This window comes from Antechinus flavipes, chromosome 2, assembly GCF_016432865.1.
Source record: "Antechinus flavipes isolate AdamAnt ecotype Samford, QLD, Australia chromosome 2, AdamAnt_v2, whole genome shotgun sequence".
In the NCBI taxonomy this organism is placed as follows: Eukaryota; Metazoa; Chordata; class Mammalia; order Dasyuromorphia; family Dasyuridae; genus Antechinus; species Antechinus flavipes.
This window is the reverse complement of record NC_067399.1, coordinates 552,707,413-552,726,764: the sequence shown is the minus strand read 5'-3', so window position 1 is coordinate 552,726,764 and position 19,352 is coordinate 552,707,413. Positions and strand designations below refer to the sequence as shown.

General features: G+C 33.0%; 1 protein-coding gene across 1 annotated transcript in view; it reads right to left on the bottom strand.

Moving 5' to 3' along the window:
- Nucleotides 1–19,352, bottom strand: part of ADAMTS17 (ADAM metallopeptidase with thrombospondin type 1 motif 17) — a 507,844-nt gene that overhangs the window by 424,292 nt on the left and 64,200 nt on the right. Inside the window, exon 4 of the mRNA XM_051980996.1 lies at nt 1,546–1,718. Within this exon, the coding sequence (XP_051836956.1) occupies nt 1,546–1,718 (173 nt within the window). The remainder of the gene's footprint in view (nt 1–1,545; nt 1,719–19,352) is intronic.

Sequence of the window (19,352 nt, the reverse complement as noted above, 5' to 3'; positions counted from 1 at the left end):
TCCCTGCCCACCAAAAAAAGGGGGAAATGATATAAATAAATAGGATAGCCTTAATTATATGTTCTCATTGCTATTTTTCTTACCATAATAACTGTTTATCCCTTGAACCTATGCCCTGGGATAACTTTAAAAATAGAATTAAGTAAGTGTATCAAATAAATTACCCACAAATGAAAGGGTCTAGAGAATTACTACCTGCTATTAGTTATTCTTTGGTATTACATTTGTGATGAACCTTGCATTGAAATCCCATCATTATCCATACCACAGGGTTATACTTGAATTGTGAAAATGAAGGAAAGCGTTTTTTTTCCCTTTTCTTTTGAGAAAACAGTGCTGAGCATCATTAAAGGCTGAGAAAATGGTAGAATCACCTATGGCCACCATATTGTACTGCACATCATATCCAGACAATAAGTAATTGATTCAATCTTACAAATTGAATTACTTCTATTAAAAATAAAGAGAGCTCATTATTCTCAAAAGTGAGTGAGTTATAACAATAACTCAGTTAAAACAACCCTGACTTCAAAGTACCCTTGATTTTTAAAGAAAATAAAACTTGATATATATGACCCTGTTCAAAAAAACAATATTCATGAAAATCTCACTATACATATTATAAATAGAAGATAATCTACATTGTATTGGGAAATAGTATGACATGTTAGAAAAAATAGGTGAAGAGTTGGGAAAAAATCAACTTTGAATTCCAAATCTGAAATTTTATAATTGTATGGCATTGGACAAGTCATCCCTTTTTGAGCTGTATTATCTTTCTCTATAAAATGAAAAGAATAATACATGTAGTGACTTCAATGAATTGCTGCAAATCACAAAGAACTATTATCAACATTAATTATAAGTGTTAAAATTAGTTGAACAAATAACATCTATTTTCTAAATAACAAACTCACTTCAGGCACTCAAACCATATTACAGTTTACTAGATTACAAATGAAGTTTACTTTTATAGAATAGTTTAAAAAAAAAAAGTAAGGTTCCTAAGTCAAGAGTGCTACTCAGTAGTTCCAGTTTTATCATTTTCTTGTGGTATGACCTCAAGTCAAAAAACAAGCCTAGAACCAAGGTTAAATGACAAAGGAAAGATACTGACATGAGTTCAATGCTCTAGTGAGAAATTATACAAATCAAGAGGGCAATCTTGTACAGGCTATCTTTAGATAGAAAGGCTATTTGATCTTAAATTCCTTTTACATAAAATGAGATGACTGAATTCTCTAGCTCTAAAATTTAGCTTCTAGGTTTTCCCTTTGTTAAACTACACCTGGCTCACCAACAGATACAACAAAGATAAATTGTCCAATAATTTTGAGTTGGTACTAATGCTGCCAAGGACCTCCAGCAATAAGGACCATGGACTGTCCCTCTTAGAAACCTTGACTAAAAAGGTGAAGATCTTTCAAAATATACTGTATCCTATATTTCTTCCTTTAGTTTAGTAATACAATGATGACAAGAAGATAGAAAAAATTTAAACATAAACCACTAGAACAAAGAAAATCTGAGTCTCTAAGATCATACCATGTTCATCACAGTGAGGATGAATCTCTGTGCAGCTTCAGCACCATGATATCGAACCATATCAGCATCAGCCACAACCAAAGTTTCCACAGTATACTCATTGTTGAGTCTAATGGCATTCCTTCGCTCTCTCCAATCACTAGTAGTTTTGCTCTTTTTTGCTTTCTTCTTTTCTAGAAAAAAAAAAAGGAGATATATAAGAGACTTTTTCAAAATTATCACACAAATAAGCATTTTCACAGGGATTTTTGTAATGCTAATTCCAATGAAATTATCTTTAGAATGGTCTCTAAGCTAAAATAAAGTCTTATGTAATCTTCAAATCAATATAGCCAAGGAATAATTTATTGTACAACTCTATATGTTCAATTGAAAGGAAGAAGAGAAACAAATGCACACACACACACACACACACACACAAGAAAAATAAAAGTAAAATTCAATGAACTCAATATTTAAATGGAACTAATATGTGAACAGGCATAATCAAAGCTGTTCTAGAAAGTAGAAATTTTGTCTGCAATTTTAGAAAAACAATCTGTCTCCATCAGTGGAACAAGTGATAATGACAGAATGATTAAAAAAGATGTGTGGATGGGGAGACAGAAGAAGTAAGGGTTTGGGTAGAGAATGATCAGAAATTATTTAATGAAGACACTGTTCAATGACACTCTACTTGAAAAATGTTTTTGAAAGGGTTTGCTGCTAATTTTGTCAAGAACGTTAATAGGCTTCTATTATACAGAATACCTGTGAGGAGACATGACAATCAGACTAAAATAACTATTTTAGAAAGGTCATAATAAGAAAATATAATATAAATGGTGAATAGGAGAAATTATAACAAAAATGCAATGAAATAATTATACACATGCTAATGTGCATGTCACTTAAAATGAGAGATCGAAGTTTTTTTTTTCCTTTTCTTTTTCTTTGAAATGAGGACTCCCTATCTTACCTAGATGAGAAATGCAACAGCCATTTTGAGTCCATTAATGATACCAGCAGAGAACACTTGATCCTTCATTTCTGACCACAGCTGGTTCATATTGCCTCAGTTAGCCCACTGAACTCTTATTGAGAAGGGCTTAATCATATTGATGCTGGGCTTAGTGCAGATACCCAAGTGACTTAGCTAACTGATGTTCAGAGCTCCCAAGCTCAAGTGATTCACCAGCCTTAGATTCCCCAGTAGCAGGCATTACAAGCTTGTTATACCATGCCTACCTTGCTTTTTCCATAGCAGGAAGAATCATTATTGAGTTAATAAATTATCTCCACTTTACATCTAATATTAATTTCAAGTTAACTATTAATCTAGTGTATTATGTAATAATACAGTCTGTATTCATGGGGATCCATAAAAATGCAGGATTATCTATTAATGAAATTTCTTTAATTCCACATATTTGTTTGAATCTCATAATTACCTTATTTAACATTAATCAGACTTAGCATTTTCCTGGGGAAACAGATCTGGTTATGGCATAAAGCACAATATCAGTTAGGTTAACCCTTCCCATTACTAAAGACCTATCATTATTTTTTTACAGGAAGAAAGTAAAAACCTAAAAATTCAAAAGAAGCCATGGCCATTTAGAATCAGCTTATTTTCTGTCTTCTATGAAATCATAGCCATCTGTGCTCTTAAATCCAGAAAAGACTGTCTTTTCTAAGAACAGGTTTCCCAAAAATCTTGAGCATTTATTAAAAAGTTACATTTCCCATAAATCCTCTCAGTCAGAAACTCATCCATCTAGAAGAGAACTCAGCGATTTTCTTAGACTTCACACCAATCTCTTTATCCCCAGATCATGTATCTATCTGCACCTTTTATCATCCATCCGTGATTCCAGCCTTACATAGTTTTCTAGCTTTGTTATGGGAACATGGCTCCTATTTTTAACCTGGCCTCATCTTCCTAGCCTCAAAAGGAATCTACCAGTATCAATCTCCAGTTTTCCTGATCAAAATTTTAAATTAGTCATCTTCAACACTTGTGCCCCGATGCTATAGCAATTTTACCTTCTACAAAATCATTCCAAAACCTATCAGTCAAATACTGCCCAACTTCCATCTTCTGATCAAAACCAGTTGAAACTGTTTTGCCTTAGATTTTGACATCTCACTTGCAGATCTCTGATATTATTAGGACAGTTAGTAGTACACTGGATAGAGTGATAGGATGGGATCAGGAAGACTCTTCTTCCTGATTTTAAATCTAGATTCAAATACTTAATAACTACATGACCCTGGACAAGTCATTTAAGCCTGTTTGCCTCAGTTGCCTCATCTGTGAAATGAACTGGAGAAGGAAATGATAAACCACTCTAGGACCTCTGCCAAGAAAATCTCAAATGGGGTCAGGAAGAGTCAGACAAGATTAAACAATGACTGAGCAAACAAAACAGTCTAGTTATCTGTAAAATGGTCAGTGATTTGCCCAAGATTACACAGTAAATATGTGCCAGAGAAATGAATTGAATTCCAGTTTTCCTGACACTGATATAAACAAACTATCATTGAGCTTTTGAAATTGAAGTCAATCAATCAACAAGCATTTATTAAGTAGTTAATAGGTGGTGGGCTTTGTCCTAACTATTAAGGAAAAAATGACAAAAGTGAAACAGTTAAAAAAAAAAGAATGAAATTATGAAGTTGGGACATACAGTGAACAGATTTCTAGATATGATCTAGCACAGATCTCAGTTCAAATTTGACCTCAGACATTTACCAGCCACATAATGCTGATAATACTTAACTTCAGCTTGTCTCATTTTGGCATCTGAAAAATAGGAAGAATGGCTGTGAAAAAGATAAAGTGTTTATAAAGTGTTTTGCAAACCTTTAAGAGCCATAAATGCTATTTATTATGATGATAATTTACAAGTGTGATTATTGTTCTTTTTTGCTTTGATAATTAGCCTGCATTGATCCAATCCTTAGTCAAAAAACAATAAAACAAATCCTATTTGCTACATAACTAATAAATGAGCCATATGAAGACTATGATGGTTTATGTTTTATTTTTTAACTCAAAAAATTGTTTTAAGGTACCACAAAGTCACATCATCTGATCGAAGATAGAAAGATAGAAGCGTGAAGGGGAAAATTTTGGCAAAATGAAGTAAATCCATAATAGGACTTCAGGGGCCTCACTATGTCTAACAACTAGATCAGTCACTGAAGTCCCAGATGTCAATATCTGAAGATTGCATGGAGAAGAACACACATATAAATGAGTTTGCCACTGCCTTGGCATATGCATGCTCTCATCAATCTCCTTAACTTATCTTGTCAATTATTCTAATCAATTATCCTCAAGCTTTGCCCATCCCACCATCCTTCCATACCATTGTGACTGTTATCTAAGTTATCTATCTTAGGAGACAGGGGGTGGGGAGGAGGATGAGGAGAAGAGAGTTAGAGAGTTTTGTTTTTCCCAAACAAAAGTATCTGACAGACCACAAGATGAATTAGCACAGTCATAAACAGCAGCAGTTTCTAAAACTTGTGACTTCATTCAACAAACACAAATTATCAAGCAATGCATTAAGAGTTAAGGGAAGATACAAGGATAAATAAGGCAGCCTCTGTACTTGAGCAACAGAGATAAAAGTCCACAAGATGCACGGATAAAGATAATGATAAGAATGTGTGGACTATCTAAGGGGAGCACAAAGTGACATAAAATTAGGGGGTGCTTTTAAACTATATTTGCATGTGTGAATGATGAACACAGTAATATAGTTCTTGAGCATAAAGAAAGCAAATCAGGCTTTCTAAATTAACTCAGATACCCTGCTTGGAGGAATTGAATCATCAAGTCTGGAAGGAATAGAAAAATTCTGCTGAATAGCAAAGATATTCTTTCCTGGCTATTTGCTGATTGGTGGGTATCTTAGTCACACAACAGAACTCTTGGGAGATTCTAACCAAGCCTGGTTTTAATAATTGGATCTTTCCATACTAGCCACTATACTGTCCAGTCTAGACATGAAACCCTGGGGAACTTAATCCTTTCATATTCAGAATTCATGCTCTAGACTCCCTTCACCCATGCTGACTGGTAGTTATCTCAACAATTCACTACAGCTTAACCCAGATTCCAATCATGCTTGACTTCATTATCAACATTTCCACACCAGCCACCATGCCATCCTCCATTCCCCTCTATGATGGTTCCTTGGGGAAGGTATCTCAATCTACTCCTCTGTGACTCTGCTCATGAACCTCAAACACCATTCTATTAAGGGTGTTGTTTCCTCATTAGAATATAAGCTACTTGAGGGAAAGTACTAATTTTTATTTATTTGTATGCTCAGTGGAGCCATGGAGGCAAGCACAGTGCTTGCTACACAATAAGCACTAGATAAATTTGTTTTTTTCATTCACTCATTCATAGTTTCCCTTCATAAGACCACATGCCTAATCAGTCTCATGCTCTATCAGTGCACAACCTGATCCCTTTGCCTGTACTCTGGGAAACACTTAAGAATTTTCCTGATCCTGTTGCAATCTCTGCCAGCACACTCTACTCCTGTTCTAACAAACTGTATTGTGGTATTAAGGAATGGAATTTGAATGACACAATATCTGAAATTTGGACAACACAGGATCATTGTGTATCTCCCAGAAACTGTAGAAAGAATGAAATACTATATTCTAGAAAATAAAGAAACGTAAGACAAAACTTAAAATGACATCCTCTGCAAATCTAATCATTAATAAAAAATCTGAGAGGACCTTAAAAGTGTAGCATTTAGAGTGTTAAGAAAGAACAGATTTTTCAATTTATAAATTCTTCAAGCTACACAGAATGGATAATGTAATTACTAAGAAAAACACAAATAATTTAATAATTACTTCATCTCTAGAAACCAATAAAAAGAAAAATAAATAGAAACACATATATTTAAAATAGCATTAGATGAATAATTTAGAGATTTCTGAAAATATTCAAGGTATTAAAGATAAAAAGAAGAATTTTTAAAAATACAAGAAGTGATGGTAGAGGAAGAGGCTTGAAATATCTCCTGTATTTTAAAATATTGAATTGAGGAATGGAAGAGTGCATAGAGGGGAGGTGAGAGGTAAAAGATGTATATTAATCAAAAAGAATATTGTAAAAAAATAAGTCCAGAATATCTCAGCAAAAAAAAGATCTATAAAAAATAAGAATGAATGCGTTCACAGGAGGAAAAGAAGAAAATTTCAACTCCCATTGCAAAAATATATTCTACAATGTGAGATGAGGACCATGCATATGCCAAAGTCAACTGGATTCAGTTGGGAATAATAAATTGTCATATTTTCATCATAAGCACATAAATCTCAGAAATCACCAAGGGTTACAAATCAGGGTTTATTGTTTTTATTGATTTTCTAGACGAGAGGAATCAAATAGAACCAGATTAAAAAGTAATTATTAAATATTTAATAAAATAAATAACATTCAATAGAACATAGATAATATTAATATGAGCTTTTTAATGTTAATGTATAGACTGTAGGGGTCCTTATGTACAATTTAACAGACCCTGTTTCCATTTGAATTTGATACCACTGAAAGAGATGGAGAAAACATTTATAATAAAACAATAGAAAGAGAAATCCCATTTAAAATAATTTCAAAATGTATAAAATATTTGATTATCAACCAACCAAAGCAAATGAGATTTTTTTTTTTTTAGTTTTATTTTAGAGGCATTTGAATTTAGTGATTTGCCCAAGGTCACATAGCTAGTAAGTGTGTAAGTGTCCTCAGTCCGAAATTGAACTCAGGGACTCCTGACTTCATGGCTGGTGCTCTATCCACTGCGCCATCTAGCTGTCCTCAAATGGGACTCTCATAGCTTAAATTGCAACAAAAAATAGCAATTTTAAAAAATTAAAAATAATTCAGAGTATTTGGGAAGATCTGTATTTGTGAGACACATGAAATCAATGCCAAAATAAAATATGGACAATAATTATAAATCAGGCAAATTAAGACAGTACCAAACAATATAAATATATGCTGATCAGATCCAATAAAATCATAAATACCAAATTATTTTTAAAATTTTAAAAACTTATTTTCTGTTAACAAATAATGACAAAAGTGGAAAGAAATATGTCAGACCAATTACTTGTTAAATGGGGGAGATATTGTTTGAGGGAAGAGACTTTATATTGGTTGTGACTGTGTTTTTTGTCAAGATCAACAAAAACAAAAACAAAACTAAGGCAAAACAAAATAAGATGATAAAGTTTGAAAAAGTAGCTGGACTTAACCAAATACACACTGAAAAAACCCATATTGTAAGCAAAACAATTTTAAAAGCCCTTAGGGATCAATTTTCAATGTATGTCCAAGAGAAGTTACCAAAAAAATGGGAAAGATTGCAAATGATTTTATTATCAAAAAGATGAAAAAAGACATCAGCAACTACTGATACCTACTTTCATATACCTATTTTCATGTAAAATCTTCATGAGAATGACTTATGCACAAAATAACCAAAATAAGTTGAAGGGAACATGCAAGCTTTCCTAAACAATTTTCAATAACAAACATCTACAATCACATATTTCACTGAAGTGTAGAATATACAAGAAGATCCCATAGCATCCATCATCTGTTGATTACACAAACAAAAAAGTATTTGTTTCAGTAGAAAAAAAAATCTATCCTAAATAATGTTTACATTACATTTAAAAGGTTTTATATATATATAACCAATGTAGTCAAGATTAGAAGGGAAGCAGAAACCTGGGAAATATTTTTTTTTACATGCATTGTTTCTGATAAGGGTTCTGATAAATGTTTCTAAAATATATAGAGAACTGACTCAAATTTATAATAACAAGTCATTCCCCAATTGACAAATGGTCAAATCTGTATGCATAATTTACAGTCACTTCTAGTCATTTGAAAAATGCTCTAAATTACTGTTGATTAAAGAAATTCAAAGAAATACAACTCTGAGGTACCACTTCACCACTCCCAGATTGACTAAAATGACAAGAAAAGATAATGAGAACTATTGGAGGAGATGTGAGAAAAGTGGACAACTAATGCATTGTTGGTGGAGTTGTAAAATGATCAACCATTCTGGAGAGCAATTTGGAACTATGTCCAAATTTTTAAAATATGCATACCCTTTGATTCAGCAGTATCTATAATGGGTCTGTATTCCAAAAAAGATCATAAAAAAGGGAAAAAGACTAAATGTGCAAAAAATTTTGTAGCAGCCTTCTTTTGAGGACTTTTGAAATGGTAAGAAACTAGAAATTGACTGAATGCACATCAGTTGGGGAATGGCTGAATAAGTTATGGAATATGAATGCAATAAAATATTACTGTTCTCTAAGAAATGATGAGTAGATTGATTTCAGAAAAACCTAAGAAGACTTACATGAACTGATGCTAACTGAAGTGAGCAGAACCAAGACAACATTGTACGCAGCAGCATCAAGATTATGTGGTGATTAACACAATTATGTAATGGACTTTGATATTTTCAATAATAAAATGATTCAAGACAATTCCAAGACTTGTGATGGAAAAATCAACATCCAAAGAGAAAACTATGGAGATTTAATGTGGATTAAAGCATAGTATTTTCATTGCTTTCAGGGTTCCCCCCCCCAGGAAAAACTTGGAACACAAGATTTTGCAAAGGTGAATGTTGAAAACTATCTTTATATGTATTTTGAAAAATAAAATGCTGTTTAAAAAGATATATGTATGTATATAGTTTTCTTTCCACAAAGTATCTTACACAGAGATATTAAGATTATGTAAGAGTCTTTGAAGAAGAAAATCAGAAATTAGTTTTGCTCAGTGATCCTCTGATTACCAATATCAAGCAATGTATAAAAAATGAAAACTTGCTCACCAAAGGTGTTCACCATATAGAGAATATAAAAATGAAAGAGTTGAGCCTTATAGATGATGAAGTTCTATAAATATTCCTGTGGTGAATAATACTGCACTGGTAGAATCAAAGCTTGAATACTATAGTTCTATAAATTATATCTATAGCCACAGATGTTACAATCAAACATTTCTCATTGGATATGCTTATGTAATTTAGAGAAGAAAAGATAAAAATTATACAACTTTTTTTTTTTTTGCTACTGGGAAAAATGTCTAAAAGAGATGGTAGTTGGAGACTTAGGCACAAATTATACACATAACATTACTGGGACAATTGTTGGGGAGAGAGAGAGAGAGAGAAAGACAGAGAGAGATTGATTTTGCATTTGGGTAAGAACACATGCATTAAAGATAAATATGAATTGAGCAGGTAAGAATGTTTCTTGCATGAGTCTTTGAATTAGAGATAATGAAGTAGAGGGAAATAAATTATAATTTATTGACTTAGCAATTCACAATAGAATTTGAAAAATTAAAACAGATGTATAAGGAATGATTATTGCCTATAATACAGCATAAAGATAGATGGATAGCAGCCCATATAAGGCACAGTGGCTAGAATACAAAGGCTATATAACACAGATAACTCAAGTGGTACACTAGTATCCATGAAATATCCAAATACCTAAAGGAAGGCCTCTAGTGAATTTAGCAGATTGGAAGATTTATGGGAGGACATAGATAGGAATCATATATGATGAGAAGATACAGAAGGATTGTAATCAATCTACATAGGTGAAAATTGTGCCTATACCCAGGAGATCTTGGATCCATCAAAATATAGAAATAATTATGAATGCATTTTCATTATAATTTATTTCCCTCTACTTCATTATCTCTAATTCAAAGACTCATGCAAGAAACATTCTTACCTGCTCAATTCATATTTATCTTTAATGCATGTGTTCTTACCCAAATGCAAAATCAATCTCTCTCTGTCTTTCTCTCTCTATCTCTCTCCCCAACAATTGTCCCAGTAATGTTATGTGTATAATTTGTGCCTAAGTCTCCAACTACCATCTCTTTTAGACATTTTTCCCAGTAGCAAAAAAAAAAGTTGTATAATTTTTATCTTTTCTTCTCTAAATTACATAAGCATATCCAATGAGAAATGTTTGATTGTAACATCTGTGGGTTATAAATGGTTACTTGAAAAGCAGTGAAACCAAAACATTTAATTTGCCAAATTCAGAACATTGCAAGTTCTTCATTTTAGACTGAAGTAAAAAAAAAAAAGATTTTATTCAGTCCTGGAAACCTGCCAATTTAGGGAGTTACCAAAGACTAACAGCTGCAACTCCAAAGTTGTAATTTGTAGTCACTCATATCTACCGCCTGTGGGAGAGAGGACAGACTACCTTGCCTATATAACAAAACAAACTGAAACCCAACTCCCAGGACAGATCCTAGCTTTTTCCCCAAACCCTTCTTTGAATCAAAGACTTTCTTGGTATCATTTTTACAATTAACACCAGAAGGCACATTTCAAGTTTGGCAGTGACAAAGTATTCCTGATTATGTACTTTTGTTATATGAAAATTATTACTCAGTATTTTCAAATTACTGAATAATAAAAATCTCAGAGCTACAGAGAGCACTGAGCATAAACAAAGACAGAAACCAAGATGCAAACTTGATCTGCTTGCAAATATGTACCCCCACAATCCAGAAGACAAGATAGATCATTGTCAATTTTCAAAGTCAGTATTTTAAAATTGATCTTATTTGTATTGATGTCTTGGTTCTTATCTCAACTTCAATTATGAACATCTCTCTTCTTTCCCCTACCCAGGGAACTATCTTGTATGGGAAAAATTCAAAATGAGAGGGCAGAAATTAATTCATCAAAACAGATGAAAATATTCACTGTTTGACAATATACACAATGTTGCATATATGCAAATCCCTATCAAAGTCAGGAAAGGAAGGAGGCACTTTTTCTCAACTCTTCTCTTGGGCTAAATTTTTCAATGTAATTTCTTTAAGGTGTTTTTTTAAAATGTTCACATTGTGAAAATTTTCCTGCTTCTGCTTATTTCCCACAGCTTTGATTTCTATGCCTTCCTATCTTTTAAGTTTTTCATATTTGTCATTTCTTACAATGCAATATTTATTGTGATTTGTTTAGTTATTTCTCCCATCAATGAGCCTACTTTGTTTCCAGTATTATTGCTACTATACGAAGTACTGCTATGAATATTTTGGTAAATATAGTATCATTCTGTAACATTCTCAGCTTTATGACAAGAAGTAAACTCTCTAGGTTAAAGGACATAGTACTTTAATCACTTTTTTTAGGATAATCCCAAATTGCTTTCCAGAATGGCCCAATGTTTATTACATTTATATCTTGTTAGAAAGTTATACCTTTAAATCTATTATTTGGGGACACATACAACGTACAATCTTTTTTATTATTGTAGCTTTTTAGTTACAAAACATATGTACCATATACGTGGGTAATTTTTCAACATTGACCCTTGCAAAACCTACTGTTCCAACTTTTCTCCTTCTTCCCCCAATCCTCTTCCCAAGATGGCAGGTAGTCCAATACATGTTAAATACGTTAAAGTATATACAACATACAATCTTAAATTAAGAAAGGAAATCCTCCAGATACAACAATAAAAAGCTTCCCTAAAGCACAAACTTGGATTAACTCTTGGACTTTATGCATTAGCTTCAATTAGAATAATCCTCTTTTTCACTATACCTTATCCCCAGATCATCTTGCTTCCTATGAAAACAAACAGCATCTGGCTGTCAAGGAATCTACACCTAGAAATATATTGTAAAAAATAATTAATCAAGAATAATTATTTCTTATAAATAAACATATAGATAAAATCAAACTGGCTATGGCTAAAGAATGGAAGGTAGGAAAAATTTACCCTCATTTTGCCAACATCTTAATAGATTATTTCATCAAGTACTACTAAATGAATCTCTATGATCTCTTAACAGCTCCAACAACAACCATCCATGTTATCTAAGAAATCCTGGGTTATCACTTTTAACATGAATTCAAACATTTGTGTATAAAATCTAATCAAAAATAAATATAACATTTTTGAGTGCTAGTGGCAGAGGTTAATTTCTCCCTGGTAAAGGCTACTATTCTAAAAAGCAACATCATCTGGAACCATAGTAAAGAAAGAACCCAATAGAAGAGAAGGCAGTCATTTCCTTTCTAATATTAATCCATTTGGTCCCAAAAAGGATTCTAGTCCAGTGCAGAATGCATTACTTTTGTGTCTTTTGAGGATTGTTAGTTTAATATTTACTTCAACACTTTAATGAACACTAAATTGCATTTTTAAAGAGGCAGACCAAGGCAGCTATTTATTGACCTAATAATAATAATAAGTATGTATCTTCCTAGAGTTTATATAAAAAATATGACAGAGAACCTTCTAAGAAAGATATGTCAAATAAGATGAATACTACCTAGTTCTAGTATAATCAGGAAGAACTTAGAAAATATTACTAAAGATTACAATCTTAGAAGGAAATGAAGATCTTAGGGGCAAAGATTTTTGTCTCTTAAGATTGATATTTATGAAGAACAGCCTTACTTTGGGAAAGTAAATAGCTAGTTTAAAATATGGTGTCTGAGAATGAGACATATTTCTGGACTAGAGTTTAGAACATAAAAACAATAGACCACTGGCTAGGGATGAAATATGTTTAAGAAAGACAGGTAAGAATATGTTTGCTCTACCCATAACAAATATCAGTAAGGCTTTAAAATGAAAAACAAAGGAGGAAAAAAAACTGCTATATACATCTACCAATCATAGATAGTAGCTGAACTATCAGAAATCTAATGCAGTCTGTTGCTGTAACTAAAAGGAGTTTTGCACAAGAAATAGGCAAAACAGTCAATTCTAAAAAGCAATAAAGTCCTTTTATTTTGAGTGTATAAGGGAAAGCTGCTGGGGATATTAGCCCTAGACTTGGAACAAAGTAAAGAAATGGGGAACAAAAGAATGATACCTAAGTAGCATCCATCTACAAAACTGGGCAGCATCTTTCCTCCAAAAATAAAGTAGCCTATGCCCAAAAATTGAGACAATAGTTGATTACTACTATTGGTCAGTGAAGCAAAAATCAGAGCTATCACTGGAGAGACTCAGGAAGAAGGAGGGAAAACATAATGTTTTTGCAAAAGGCTGTCACCAGAATTTGACACATCAGTACATCATATTCTTGTCAGTTCAATGGGTGAGCCACTGGGAAACATTCATGATAGTAGGTCAGGAAAACTGAAGAGGTATAGGCATTTACATTAAAAATCTACATCAGAATCTAAGATGGTAATAAACTAATAATAACATTGTTTTCTCCTGGTCTTTTCTATATGAGCATTCCTTTTCAGTGTCTATGGCCAGATCTTCATCCAGGTCATGCCTGATAACCATGGATGTCCCTCTTGCCTCCTTAGTGACTCAGGACATTCTCCTTGGCTGTCCTCCATGCCTAAAAAATGTCTCTCTCCTAATCTCCACTTTCTGGGTTTCTAGCTTCCTTCAAATCTCAGTTAAAATCCTACAGTCCACTAGATAAGACTCTATAATAAACTTCTACAAGAAACCCCCTCTGATTACTCTTACTGTTGATGCCTTCTCTTTGTAAGCATCTCTCATTTACCCTAAATACAGCTTATTTGAAGATAGTTATTTGGAAGTTGACTCCCTCACTAGATTATTTGCTCCCTGATAGCAGGAATTGTCTTCTGTCTTCCTTGCTATGCCCAGTGCTTAACATAGTGACTGGTATACTCGGTGCTTAATAAATGTTTATTGATTAGCTAAATATGAAGAATAACAAGTGGCTTCTACCCTCCTAGAGTTTATAGTTTTATGGAACCTTAATGTGGTGTAGACATTTTGCTTGTAGCACAGATATCAATTAAAGTACATATTTAAAACTACTCTATTGATTTTTTTCAGAAACAAAACACTGACACACCCTAAATACCTGGATGCCATGGTGACAGACAGCTTAGAAAGATAAATCTGGAAGAGAAAGTCTTGTAAGAGAGAATCTGATGTATTCTGATGGAAGTGAATTTCTTTGACAAAGAGACCTAACTCAGTTTCAATTGATCAAGGATGGACAGAAGCAGTTACACCCAAAGAAAGAACACTGGGAAATGAATGTAGACTATTTGCATTTTTGTTTTTCTTCCCGGGTTATTTTTACCTTCTGAATCCCATTCTCCCTGTGCAACAAAAGAACTGTTCGGTTCTGCATACATATATTGTATCTAGGATATACTGCAACATATTTAACATATATAGGACTGCTTGCCATCTAGGGGAGGGGGTGGAGGGAGGGAGGGGAAAAATCGGAACAGAAGTGAATGCAAGGGATAATGTAAAAAATTACCCTGGCATGGGTTCTGTCAATAAAAAGTTATAATAAAGAGAGAGAGAGAGAGAGAGAGAGAGAGAGAGAGAGAGAGAGAGAGAGAGAGAGAGAGAGAGAGAATCTGAACAATAGAATGAGAAATTACTAATCAGCAAAGAGGCAACTGATTTTTTTTCAAACACACACACACACACACACACACACACACACACACACAGTGTTTCCCAGAAAGTCCCTGACTTTAAAAACTAAAATTTAAAAAAAAGTTGCCTATATGGTCCAATGAAAGCTTTGATGGTCATCTTTAAAATGAGGGAAGAATTATTTACAATGAGACAGATACTTTAATTGGAAGCTTTAGTTTCATAGATTCAAAATTATTCCTAGCCAGGTGAATATTTAGACAATTGCATAGAATTCAACTTTCTCCTTTTCATAAAAAAGGCAAGAATAAATTATGAGACTAAATATGAATTCTTTAATTTCCTCTAAGTTCAAACCATTTTCAATGTGGACAGATTTTTTTGTGTGTGTTAATTCCATACAAATGTTGAGATTCAATTTGCTGGACTTGGGAAATGATATAGATCTATTAAATATTACTGCTTAGCATTATTTCTTAATAAGCAATAGAGCATTAGTTGTATGCCATTTTTGACCATCAATTTGAATAGCAATTAGCACAGTTTCCCGCACATAATGATACTTAACAAGTGTTTATTTATTGATTAGTTGTTTGAACTTCTAGATAATCCCCACCTCATAAATTATAGATCTCCTTTCAATTGAATCAGTCAGAGAAATGACCTAGAATTAGACAATTCTTTAAAATCAATCAATCAAGGGTATAATTTAGGGGATCACAATTATCCCAAAGAGGATATACATGGTTTTGAACTATTGGATGAAACAAATGATACCACATGAGAAATGTTTTGTGGTTTTTTGAGGATAGTCAATCACACCCTATGGTGTGATGTCTGTGTTAGCACCCTGATCAGCCAGAGTCAGGATAAGCAAAAGTCCTTAGTCTTTATTCTTGGTCTTTAGGGGTTGAAGTGAAGGGGATGGAAGCAGAATCTCTGTGACCTCCTTCTTCCTCACCTACCACCAAAAGACCCTGGCTAGTCTTACTCCACCCCCTAGTCCTTCCTACAATTCTCTGTATATACCAATTATTGAGTCAGCACAGGATAGTGGGAAGGGCCATTCCCCAAGCACATGCCTATAGAGTATTGCCCTAGTTAGCCTCAAGTGCTTGACCCAACCTCAGTGCAACGACTCAAGAGTTTCAGCTCTCTACACTATGGGACTTAGATAAAAACAATAAGCCAGTTTAGAAATGGACAGATCAAGCTAGTAGTTGAGGAGCTCCAGCCCAACCAGGCTAAAAGGAATCAGTTGGATTATGGAGAAGTTGAGAAGGATCCTATTTCTTATCCCCAATTCCCCTAGACCAAAGGATGAAGTTGTGAATTTCCATAGGCTTTCTAGCAGTATTCCTGAAATAGCAGTGGATGATGGCATTATCTACATCAGCTGCTTTAGGAGCCAAGGACAAGCTAGCCATTGCAAAGGCATCTTTGAGAATAGACAGCTAAAACTAAGAGGGACTTCATGAGAACTCCATAAATGGAGAAAACAACTTTTATTCAATGAGGAACTGTGAGTCATGTCTTTGCTGCAAGTGTTCTCTAAACTTCAGCGTACTTTTCTATAAACTCTGGATGTTACTGTGGAAGAACATGTCCCACAGTGGAAGGAATATTTTATATCAATTGTTCTCTTTATTCCCACTTAACAAATACCCCTAACTTAAAGATAATTATATATCAACTAAATAATCAATGGAGAACACAATATCTTGGTGAGAAGTTGTGGTCACCAGTAAAACAAACAACCAAACAAAAAATAATCCTCTCTACTCCTAGAATCCTTAAGAGAAAAACAGTAAACTCTTCTTCTGGGGACTCAGCCTGCAAATGAGAGACGGGATTGAGGGTTTGATCCCAAATGATTGTTGTCATACAAAGGCAGATGTTTTATGTCCAGATATGGGTCTTTACAAAATAGCCAGTAAGTTTGATTCTAAAAAAAGATAGAAAAAAAAAAAAAACAGCCATCCTTTTCTTGGTAATGGTGAAATGGAATCACCATTATGCTCCTTAAAAACTATTTGCTTCTAGATCTACTTTGAAAATTCAAAGATAATTGCAGAATCTTGGTTAAAAAAAAAAAAAGCAAGTCTTCTACCCTCAAGAAAAAAAAAAAAGAACAGAAAGATGCTTCAGAGAACCTACTCTATCTCCAAGGGAAGGAGAAAACATTTTGACTGTTAAAAAAAAAAAAGTACACTGTAGTCAAATTTGATAGGATCATAGACTAAGACTAGAAAAGGACTTTAGTGGCTAAATCCAACTCCCTCATTTTTCAGCTACACAGAAGTTAAATGGTTTATCTAGGGCTACACAACTATTGTTTGAGATAAACTTGTATTCAGATTTCTTGACTTCAAGTCTACTTTTCAATCCACTATTTTGAAAATAAGGCATACAATTCAACATCACTTGCAGAGGACTTATTAAGTCTATCCCAAATAATTATTTTGCCCTAGAAAATTTGCATAAGCCAAGAAGATGCAAGGAAAATAAAAGTATTATTGCGCAGAATAGTTCATGAATGAGGTGTTCTCATTAACTGAATTTTTAAGGTAACAGAATAAATCAAAACTTACTTTTTATTCCCCACTCTTGTTGAAATTATTTCTAAAATATAGTAAGTATATAATCATATACTTACTATATTTTAGAAATATATATATATATATTATATATATATATAATATATATATATATATATAATATAATCATATACTTACCTGTCTCATTTAGTAGTCATTGGAATCATAGTCACACACAAAAAAAATTAGCATTTGTGGGTTCTTGATATAACTATGCTATATACCACCATCATAATAACCTTATGGCATTTAATGGATGGCAAACATTAATTTGAAATGCCCACACAAGATGTATTTGACTAACTTGAAAAACAAAGTAGAAATGATCCATGTTTTTTCTCCAGGACTTTTAACTTAAGTAGAGGACTTGTTGAAGGATTAGGCTACAATGATGGAGCCTGACAGTTTTATCTCTTAAACTGATGGAAGAAAAAAAAAAAAAGAACATTCTCCAAACACATAGCTTGGGGGAAAGAAGTTAATTGATGTGCTCATGTTTCAACCAGTGCAAGACAGGGCAAATGAGATAATGAAAAGAAATCCATATGGCTTCTACACCTGGAATCAACCTGTCTGGACATTAGATACTGGGGATTGGAAGGAGTGGGAGTGGTTGACAGAAAATATAGGTTCCCTGTGACAGAAATGACAAGGAAGCATACATGAATAAAACATTCACATTGCTGAGAGTTTGATTTTAGTTAAAGGAAATACCTTCACAAAAGCAAAACAAAATAAACAAAAAACCACAGACACTGTCTGGCCCATTAAAGATTAAAATTTGCCTTAATTTTTTTCTAGTGCCTTTAGACAACAATGAAAAATTCTTCCACATATGTAATCATCTCAAAATAGAAGCAGTGTCAAGATGAAGAAAAAACATGAAAAAAAATATCTCAAAATAAAAATATCTCAATAAAGTGGCCAAATATAAGTGTAAAATACTAGGCCTGGATTCAGAAAGACTGAATTTAAATCTGGCCTCCAAAATTCATTAGTTGTGTGAGTTACTTAATCTCAGTTTGCCTCAGTTGCCTCATCTACAAAATGGAGATTATACTTCCTAGAATAATTGAAAAAACACTTAGGACAGTGCCTAACACATAACGTTATGTAAATGCTAGCTATAATTATTGTTAAATACAATCTTCTTATTTAAGTGATGAAAAAACTAAGTCTTAGAGGGATTCAGTGATTTGTCCAGCATCACATAATCAGTAGTAAAGCCAAAACTAGAACTCAGAATTTCATTAATGAATATGGATGCAAAAATTCTAAATAAATTCTAGCTAGGAGATTAAAACAATATATTCCAAAGATGATACATTGTGACTAAGTAGAATTTATACCAGGAAGACAGGAATGGATTTAATATAAGGAAAACTATTAATATAATTGATTATATATATAATAAGAGTAAGAAAAATAATATGGTTATATCAATACTTGCAGAAAAAGATTTTAATAAAGTACAACTCTGATTTCTATTAAAAAAAAACACTTGACAATATAGATATAAATTGATTTTTCCCCTTAGATTGCCAAGAAGCATTTATCTAAAACAATCAGCAAGCATTATTTGTAATGAGAATAAGCTGGAGCCCTTCCTAGTAAGATAAGTGTGAAATATATTGTCACCAATAATATGCAATATTTGATTAGAGATCCTAGCATTAGCAATAAGAGAAAAAGAAGGAATCAGAATGTGTTATGAGGTAATAAAACTATCTTTCTTGCAAGTGAAACAATGATATATTTGGAAGATCTTAA